This window comes from Hemiscyllium ocellatum, chromosome 31 (assembly GCF_020745735.1).
Source record: "Hemiscyllium ocellatum isolate sHemOce1 chromosome 31, sHemOce1.pat.X.cur, whole genome shotgun sequence".
Taxonomy (NCBI): domain Eukaryota; kingdom Metazoa; phylum Chordata; class Chondrichthyes; order Orectolobiformes; family Hemiscylliidae; genus Hemiscyllium; species Hemiscyllium ocellatum.
The window spans coordinates 18788112-18798526 of NC_083431.1; the positions used below are offsets into that span (position 1 = coordinate 18788112).

At 40.1% G+C, this 10415-nt stretch overlaps 1 protein-coding gene across 2 annotated transcripts in view; it reads left to right on the forward strand.

Annotated features, from left to right (window-relative positions):
* gosr1 (golgi SNAP receptor complex member 1) overlaps positions 1 to 9389 on the forward strand; it is a 108516-nt gene extending 99127 nt beyond the window's left edge. For both annotated transcript variants that reach the window (XM_060847895.1, XM_060847896.1), the window contains exons 8-9: positions 4432 to 4514; positions 7255 to 9389. In XM_060847895.1, the coding sequence (XP_060703878.1) occupies positions 4432 to 4514; positions 7255 to 7379 (208 nt within the window). In that variant the 3' untranslated portion in view covers positions 7380 to 9389. The remainder of the gene's footprint in view (positions 1 to 4431; positions 4515 to 7254) is intronic.
* The last annotated feature ends 1026 nt before the right edge of the window (positions 9390 to 10415 follow it).

Here is a 10415-nt window from a genome sequence, read left to right on the forward strand (position 1 = left end):
TGAGCACCAAATCATTTATAGCACCTTTCAGGGGCATAATGTTTAGGTGCCAAAGCAAACTCCTTTTGTCCCAAAAGCAGCTCCAAAAAATATTTTTGGCTTCTCCTGATGTGGAAGTGTAAAGATCATTTGGTCACTTAATAAATTGTGCTATAACCAATATTTTATAATTTACATAGTTAAAATAGCAAGGTACTTTATAGCACTTTTGAGCAGAGAGTTTCTGCTGATATTTTTGTGGTTTCCCCTTCTAGGAATATATAAAAAGGGGTTAAAAGAGAACTTCAGCATTAGTTTGTGTATTATTATTAGGCTGCTGTGGAAGCCTTGGTTTGAGAACAGCCAGTCCCTGCACCACAGGTAACAAAAGGATGAATCTCTCTCTCCTCTTTCTTTCTCATCTCTCTCTCTGTCTCTGTGTCTGTCTGTCTCTCTCACACCCACCCACTACTCTGCTCTCTGATTTGTATATCAGTTTTAACTTTATTTTGAAGTCTCTTAATTTGTAATGTGTGTGTGTTGCCGTGATATTTTTTCTTGAATCTAGAAATTCAAATCTCACATTTTGTTAATTTATGAAAGCTTGGCTAAATTGGCTCCTTTTGCAACATAAGTTCATTTGCTCTCACGAAGGTATCCACAATGAAAGGAATTCCTTTTTAAAATAACCTTATTGCAACTAACCAAACAAGTGGGTGAATAAAGAAGGAGACTTGTAGTCAGCGGAAACATGCTTCCTGCCTCCAGAGTGTCCAATCCTTGAATAATCTTATGTCTCAATCAGATCCCCTCTCAGCCTTCTAAACTCAAGCGTATATAAGCCCAGTCGCTCCAATCTTTCAGCATAAGATAGTCCCGTCATTCCAGGAATTGACTTCGTGAACCTACGCTGCACTCCCTCAATAGCCAGAATGTCTTTCCTCAAATTTGAAGACCAAAACTGCGTACAGTATTCCAGGTGCGGTCTCACCACGGCCCTGTACAGCTGCAGAAGAACGTCTTTGCTTCTATACTCAATTCCTCTTGTTATGAAGGCCAGCAAGCTATTAGCTTTCTTCACTACCTGCTGTACCTGCATGCTTGCTTTCATTGACTGATGTACAAGAACACCTAGATCTCGTTGTACTGCCCCTTTACCTAACGACTCCATTTAGGTAGTAATCTGCCTTCCTGTTCTTGCCATCAAAGTGGATAACCACACATTTATCCATGTTAAACTGCATCTGCCATGCATCCGTCCACTCACCTAGCCTGTCCAGGTCACCCTGTATTCTCCTAACATCCTCCTCACATTTCACCCTGCCACCCAGCTGTGTGTCATCAGCAAATTTGCTAATATTACTTTTAATACCTTCATCTATATCATTAATGTACATTGTAAAAAGCTGCGGTCCCAGCACTGATCTCTGCAGCACACCACTTGTCACCGCCTTCCATTCCGAAAGAGAGCCGTTTATCACAATTCTTTGTTTCCTGTCAGCCAACCAATTTTGAATCCATGTCAGTATTTTGCCCCTAATACCATGTGCCCTAATTTTGCTCACTAACCTCCTATGTAGGACTTTAACAAAGGCTTTCTGAAAGTCCAGGTATACTACATCCACTGCATCTCCCATGTCCATCTTCAGAGTTACATCCTCAAAATATTCCAGAAGATTAGTCTAGCATAAAACCATGCTGACTCTGACCTATCCTGTTACTGCTATCCAGATGCGTTGTAATTTCGTCTTTTATAATTGATTCCTGCTTTCTTCCCATCACTGAGGTTAGACTAACTGGTCTATAATTCTCTGTTTTCTCTCTCCCTCCTTTCTTAAAAAGTGGGACAACATTAGCCACCCTCCAATCTGCAGGAACTGATCCTGGATCTATAGAACATTGGAAAATGATCACCAATGCATCCACTCTTTCTAGAGCCGCCTCCTTCAGTACCCTGGGATGCAGACCATCAGGTCCCGGGGACTTATCAGCCTTCAGACCTAACAGTCTCTCCAACACCATTTCCTTCCTAATATAAATTCCCTTCAGTTCAGGTCCTTCAGCCACTATTGCATCCTGGGAGATTGCTCGTGTCTTTCACATTGAAGACAGATCTTCACTGCCATTTCTTTGATTCCCGTAATAAATTCACCCATTTCTGTCTTCAAGGGCCCAACTTTAGTCTTAACCATTTTTCTTCTTTTCACATACCTAAAAAAGCCTTTACTATCTTCCTTTATATTTTTGGCTAGTTTACCTTCGTACCTTATTTTTTCTTTGCGTATTTCCTTTTTAGTTATCCTCTGTTGTTCTTTAAAAGCTTTCCAGTCCTCCGATTTCCCACTCATCTTTGCTATGCTATACTTTTTCCCTTTTGTCTTTATATGGTCCTTAACTTTTCTCGTCAGTCACGGTCACCCCTGCCTCCCCTTAGGATCTTTATTCCTTTTTGGAATGAATTGATCCTGCATCCTCTGCATTATACCCAGAAATACCTGCCATTGTTGTTCCACTGCCATCCCTGCTAGGGGATTGCACCATTGAACTTTGTCCAGCTCCTCCCTCATAGCTCCATAGTTCCCCTTATTCAACTGAAATATTGTCACTTCCTATATACACATCCAGGTGCCTTTTAAATGTTGTATTTGTACCTGCCTCCACCACTTTCTCTGGCAGCTTGTTCTATATATGCACTTCTTTATTCCTCCTCCCCCTGCCCCTAACCTCATGGGATCGTCATAGTTTGGGCTATGTGTCTGGAGCTGTAACAAATTGGGGAACCTTGCCTCAAATCTGGACTTAATAAGTGGTAAACAGACAAACTCCTCCTGGGTTTTTGTTATGCAGCTGTATAATCAGTCATCAGGTGTGTATCTTACAGTCCTATCAATTCCTGCCCTTATGTGGGACCTTATCTTTGTTTAGTGTATGTCTACAGTGGAATGACTGACTGTAGTGACTTTTCATAGGAGAAGGAAATGCATTCTACACAAACTCCCGCCCCAACCAGCAAATTGCGAAAGGTTTTTAACATTTCTTAGTGTTTTTGGAACAGGCGCAGACAAGCTTTCTCCTCAAACCTTTCCACCATTCACAAGACCATGGGCGATTTGCAATCTAAATCTTTGTTCTTATTCATCCCATTTCCTTTAATAACTTGGAATAACAAAAATCTATTGGTCTTGGTTTAAAATTTATAGTCGATCAATCAATTGCCATTTGCAGTGTAGAGGTTCAAACATCTAGCATCCTTTGTGCACTGAAGTGTTTCCTCACTTTACTCCTGAAAGAAATGGTTCCAATTTCAGATAGTCCCCTAGTCCTCAATTCCCCAACCAGCGTAAATAGTTTCTGTCCCCTTTGCCCCCTTGATCGAATCACTTCTAACCTTCAAAGTTCCAGAAGCAAAAGTGTAGTTGATGTATAACCTCTTTGTAATTTGCCCTTGGAGACCAGATGTCATTCTGGCATGCCGACAGGCACTTCCTCCAAGACTAATACATTCTACAAGTGTGGTACACGTAATAGCACCACATTACTCCGGGTTTAATCAGGACTTTATATTGCTTGATTTACACTTCCGCGTATTCTAGCCCTCTAGGTGAAAATATCAGCATTCCATTATCCTTTTTAATTATTTTCTCTACCTGTTTGTGACAATTATATATTTAGACTGCCAAGTCTCTTTGAATCATCACGTTTCCATTGATGAAATACGTTATTTAATCTTATGTTCAAAATGGATGACCTCACATTTAGTTGACATAAAATCTGTTTGCCCAGTTTTTCCTATTCACTGGTAGATTTCCTATCTACCAGTATTTTTTAACCTCATGCTTCCATCTACATTGCTTATAATGATGCCCACGTTTGTATTTCAGTAAAATTTAAATATATAGCTTTCTTTCTCATTTTGGTAAGTTGTAAATGACTTCAAATAGTTGAAGTCCTAACATAGAGTCACAGATACATAGTTGGCATTGTGATAGTAAAGAACTGATGTAGAGAGCAGTTGGACATATTTTTAGACATAAAGCCATAAATGCATCACTGTTATGAGTTGTCAAATTGCTTTGTAACTAATTGTGGACGTACAGACTAGCTGGTGTAGAGAATTTTCTAGTTTTGTCCTCATCAGATTGCTGGTCCCACTGGATTGTAACAAAGGTTAAATTTAGATTGTGAATGTAGAAAGAAAAGTGCTGAGTCTGCATGTTTTGTATGCTGGTGCAGGAGCCGACAGGTAAGTAAAGAGAAAGAAGGATGAAGATTAATTGGAAGAAGCTGGAAATGAGAGCAGCTGTGGGAATACCTTGTGCACTAGTGTGTGTCGCATTTATCAAAGAAACAGACTACAGTGTATATTTTGATTTTCTGTCTGGTCAGCTCAGAAATTGCAGCAGGCTAAGCAAGCTATTCTTAGCAATGATCTGATGTGTTTTCTTTCTTTAGCATCGCTATGGCAACAAAAGAAAATGTGACATCACAACGAGGAATGCTGAAGTCTATACAAAGCAAAGTGAACTCTTTGGCCAGTATCCTTTTCAAATATTTTGTTTTAAATTCTTCCACTTTGTGTCAAGTAACAATAAATTAGAAGGTAAATATGATGGGACGGGCTAGTGGGTTGGACTACTACACCTCTCATCCTACCTCCTATAAAATGCTATCCCTTACTCCCAATTCCTCCTCCGCATCTGCTCTCAGAAGGACCAATTCCACCAAAGTGCATCCCAGATGGCCGCCTCCTTCAAGGACTGCAATTTCCCTCCCACGTGGTCTATGACGCTCTTTGGCACAATACCTCCACCTCCTGCAGCTACACCTTTGAACCCACCCCTCCAATCGCAACAAGGTCAGACCCCCCCCCCCCCCCCCGCTCCTCACCTCACCTTCCACCTACCAACCTCCAGATACAATGCACCATTCTCCACCATTTCTGCCACTTCTAAACTGACCCCACCACCAGTGAGATATTTCTCTCCCCACCCCTATCTGCATTCTGCAGGGACCATTCCCTCTGCAACCCCCTTGTTAGGTCCATGCCCCCCATCTAACCCACCGTCCACTTCCGACACCTTCCCTTGCCTCTGCGAAAGAGGTGTAAAACCCAAGGCTTCCCCTCCCCCCACCCACCCCTGAACTCCATCCAAGGCCCCAAAGGATCCTTCCACATCCAGCACAGATTTTCTTGCACATCCAAATACCTCATCTCTGGCGTCTGCTGCTCCCAATGTGGTCTCCTCTACAGTGGGGAGACAGGACGCCAACTTGCAGAATTTTCAAAGAACATCTCTGGGACACATGCAGTAAACAACCCCACCACCCTGTGGTCAAACATTTCAGCTCCCCTTCTCCCACTCCACCAAGGACACGTAATTCCTGGGCTGCCTCCACTGCCAGCTTCTAGTCACCCGAAGCCTGGAGGAAGGAACCTCATCTTCCACCTTGGGACCCTCCAACCACATGGGATCAATGTCGATTTCACCAGTTTCCTCATCTCCTCTTCCTCTCCACCTTCTCCCAGATCTGACCTGCTGTGCTTTTCCAGCACCACACATTTTGACTCTGATCTCCAGCATCTACAGTCCTCACTTTCTCCTAGTGGACTCGTCAGACTATCCGGAATTTCTTAGGTGGAAAACTAGTGTGTGTAAAGTTTGTTAAGCTGTCTTCCACAGCATATAGCTGTGATATATCAAACTGTGAAACAGTTCAGTTGATACAGTAACTAATTTGGTTGAACGTACAGAACTACATAAAATTTAGTGCAAAGTATTGAACTTTCAGGAAAAGTTGGAGTAGATGGTTCACAAAGTACCAGTTTTCACAGAAAAACATGTAAACATAACTTTTTAAAGAATGTAGCAACTAATCATTTTACATGCAGTTTTTCAGTGTTTGTATACTATAATTATTCTAGCCATGATGCAAAGGTTTTCTTTAGATTTTTATCTATAGTCAATCCATAGTTCATTCGTCTCACAACATTTCACTCAGCGTAAATGCTAGCTAACATTGAATTTATTTTACTGAGTTAATAAGTAAGTTAGAGACTTGGACTAATAATCGGAAAATGAGATTTGGGAAACTATGGCATTTGGAGAATTTAAATTCAGTTGAATAAAACTGAAATAAAAAGTGACCATCAGTAATGGTTGCTCTGAAACAACTGAGTTATTCAAAAAAAAACAGTTAGTTCATCAATGCCTTTTGGAGGAAGAAAATCGGCCATCCTTGCCTAGTCTGGCTGATATGTATCTTCAAACCCGCAACAACATGATGGGCTCTTTACCTATTCTGTGTCGTTTAGAGGGCAGTTTTGTTTTTTAGGAACTCAGACTGGCAAGATCAGGAGTAATTTGTTGAGTGAAGGGAGCTTGAGCAATTGCTGTTGAATAAGCAGGGTTACCACACAATTTCTGTAGGTTAGAGCTTTACATAAAAATCTAGGGTTGGACCTGTAGGAATGTTCTCACCTTCTGAAAGCTGCAGCTGGTCTCCAGTCGTCTTAAATTGTTAATGCAGTTAATCATGATACACATCTTAGAGTGAGCAGTGAAAGTAGCTCTAGCTTCAAATAAGTTGCTATGGGTTCTAGGCAAAGGTAAATGTACAATCAATTTGTGCATTATCCATCCAGTTTATCCAATAAAACGAACTTTTGAGCCTTACAGAACAGAACCTTACAGCACAGTACACATCCTTTGGCCCTTGATGTTGCACCGACCTGTGCAACCAATCTGAAGCCCATCCAACTTACACTATTCCATTCTTATCCGTATGTTTATCCAATGACCATTTAAATGCCCTTAAAGTTGGCGAGTCTACTACTGTTTCAGCAGCCTTGAGAGGGAGCAGTAATATTTGCTATTCCGCCTGTGATCATGATAAGTTAGCTAACCTCTGGTGAGATGTCAATAGGAAAATATCCAGTTCGCCTCGGTGCTCATTATCAAAAAGATATAAACAAGCCAGGATTCCCTCTTCTGGTCTTTTGGAAGGATCAGAATAAAGCATTAGGTAAGGATATTTTGGATGTGATCCTCCTTCAGTCAAATAGCAGCTGGCACTTAAACATCGATTCCCACTCCTGAAGTGTAGTCAGTTAGAGAATTCTTGCTATCAATGGAGTTATACCTCAACGAGGAATCTGGTACTTTAGAAAATGACAGAAAACAGGGTTGGGTGGCTAAATCTCCTTGTTTTGTGTCCAGATGTTTTTCTAATGAATTGAAAACACAATTATTTCAGATTCTTTAACAACAATTCCAGACCGATTTCCTGCCATTAACAACCTGGTTCAAAGGATAAATTTGAGAAAACGCAGGGACACGTTAATCTTGGGAGGTGTTATTGGTATTTGTACTATCCTATTACTACTGTATGCTTTTCACTGATAATGCATCTCCATAAGATTTCTCTGCAGCTGCAAAGCACTGGGGAGAGAGTGGTGGGGAACTTGTGGACCTGCATATATTGACTGGATTGAGTACGATGGATCTAGGTGACACTGGAATACTTTAAAAGAGATTCCTGCAGGCTACAGTTGTGTGATTGGTTTATGATAAAATGTTAAACCTCAGATTTTTAATTAATTATGCTCTTGGAATATATGATTTTGAAACATAGCTCATTACATTTTGTGAAAGGATGTTTTAGAATGCAATCTGTTAACACTTCCTTCTCCATCTCAATTATCCACATTGAAAGTTCCTGTATCATTTCTGAGCAATTACATAGACCAATTTAGAAAAAAAAAACTGTTCTTTGAATCATCCATCTTGATGCAAGTGTATTTTCAAGAGCATATACATTGTGTACATAAAATTACTTTCATACACAAATGTTCTGCAGGACCATAGTGTATCTGTATGCTGTGTAAGTCATGGTTTTGCTCCTTTTGATGGGTTTGCATACCCATTGTCTGCTCTCTCACCCAGATGAATGCAAAAGCCAAATTTTCTGAATACTGGAAATCTGAAATAAAAACACAAAATGCAGCAACACTTAGATCCAGCAGCATGTGCTGAGAGGAAAACAAAAGTAGAATCAGGTGGATGACTTTTAGTCAGAGCCAGTTTCAGTGAATAGTTGCAGGCTGAAACATCAGCTCTGTTTCTCATTCCAAGATGTTGCCAGAGCACTTTCTGGTTTACTCAGATGAATGGTTTAAATTCAGTCGATTTGGTTACAGAGCAGCCTTTGCCAAGACCAAGGAGCAACTACCAAACTTACCCTTTCTCGTGGAAGAGAAAACAAAAGCAAGATTTTTAAAAATATATACCTAGACATCCATTCAGTCATAAACTTTCAGTTGTTTATCCAGTATCCCAAAGCTTTATTAATATGGCAAACTTTCATATAGTTGTCATGTGTCCATGTACTAAGCTTATTTATATCAACTCATTCTGTGCCATTGGTAAACTTTGGTAATGTATTAAAATAAGCTTATGAAACCACATCCCACATAAACCAAGTAATTTCAACCCTCTTTTTAATACACATGGGTGTAATATATTGACACATTTGGGTATTACTACAAAAAATACTATTGCCAAAGCCTATGTTTCAAATAAAATGTAAAATATTAGAACATCTGGACTGAAAACCCGCACCACAGTGAATGGAGAAAACTTGTTTTGGGTTTTGTTTTCAGATATTTGCATTAAGGCTGTGAATTGCCCTTTATCCCATTATGTGTTTGAATCACTATACATTTACTCACAAACCACTAACTGTTGCCTCCTTAATGACTTCCAGAGAATATTACAAACTGTCAGTTTCAATTCCTCAGATTGAGGTAACCAATACAAATGTTATGGTTTGGAATTCATGCAGGTACAAAACTTAATGCTTGGAAATATGAATCATTCCAATAGTGTGTTCAGAAAGAAATAACACTTTTTTTTGTACATTTCACTGTTTTTGGATGCAGGCTATGATCTATTTGTCTTGGCATCTTTGATGAATTAACTTGACACTCTGGCAAGCAAGAGTTGACTGGCTAACTGGATCATTTGAATTCATATTGTTCAGTTGCTTAGTTGGATTTTTGTTTACCGTACAGTTGAGTTGATCCATAAAGAAGGTGCAGTTCTGCCGTAAGATAGAGCTCTCACAGCCGCTGTATTTGTTTATCTTTTCAAAGCTTTTGGTGTCAAAGATCTATTTGTTTTTCAGGATTCCCTCCCCAGCCCGCCCACCCCACCTCCATCCTTCCTCTACTGCCTTCATCTTCCTCTCCCTCATTTGCTTCTCCAAATGCTTCTGGGAATTTTGTTAATGTAGATTTTAATAATCTTGTAAGATAATTTTTTTTCTCCACCAATGTGCATTTTCTGCATTGTACAGAGGAGCTCTGACTGTGTATGTAATTTGTTAATAAATTAGAATCCTATGTGATCCTGTTTGTTGGTGTATTGCAATTATATGTAAGAACCTGAAATTACTATTTGATTCAAATGGAGCTTCATAGTCAAGCTGATGACTGCAATAACTTGTTCTTTTCAGAAAATTCAATATAACTTTCAGCTGCTATGTCTCAATCTCTAGGTTTGCTGCTCAAGAACAAACGTATTCCAGGTAGTCTGTATTTCTTTGGGTCTGTGTTTGACTGTGCATCATAAACCCAGAATATGTTCCATGGAGCCTAGTCTGCTACTGTTGGTCATTTTAATTGGTTTTGGAATAACTCTGACTCCAAACTCAGAATTTCTATTTAGTTTTGATCATTTCTCCTCTGAACAAGATTTAAACTCTCTCTACCTCTTTTCTCAAGGCATTTTGCACTCTAATCCATTTTATTGCATGGCAAATTTTATGGACGGCACGGTGGCTCAGTGGTTAGCACTGCTGCCTCACAGCACCAGGGTCCTGGGTTCAATTCCTGCCTGTCTGCGTGGAGTTTGCACATTTTCCCTGTGTCTGCGTGGGTTTCCTCCAGGTGCTCTGGTTTCCTCCCACAGTCCAAAATGTGAATTGGCCGTGTTAAATTGCACAAAGTGTTTGGCGTGTTAGTCAGGGGTAAATTTAGGGTAGGGGAATGGGTTTGGATGGGCCTCTCTTTGGAGAGGCGGATTGGACTTGTTGGGCCGAAGGGCCTGTTTCCACACTTTAGAGAATCTAATCTAATAACTGATCCTTGGAAAATTTTCTGTTGATTTATTTGTGTTAAGGAGATCGAGGAAGAATGTGGTCAAACAAAATACTCTGGTAAATGAAGGATGGTATTCAAATCCACTGTTCCTCTGTCTGGTCTCTTTTCCCAAATTCCTTAACCTAATGGATTTTAACAGTATCTTTTAATCTGCATGCCATCTTCCTCCAGCTATGAAGGTGTGTAGCTAATTCCAACAGATGCAGACTCAGACCCAGTAGCAGCTCACACGGGATGCATTTTCTGTTGTATAAATTTTCTGAGGAAGATTGAAATA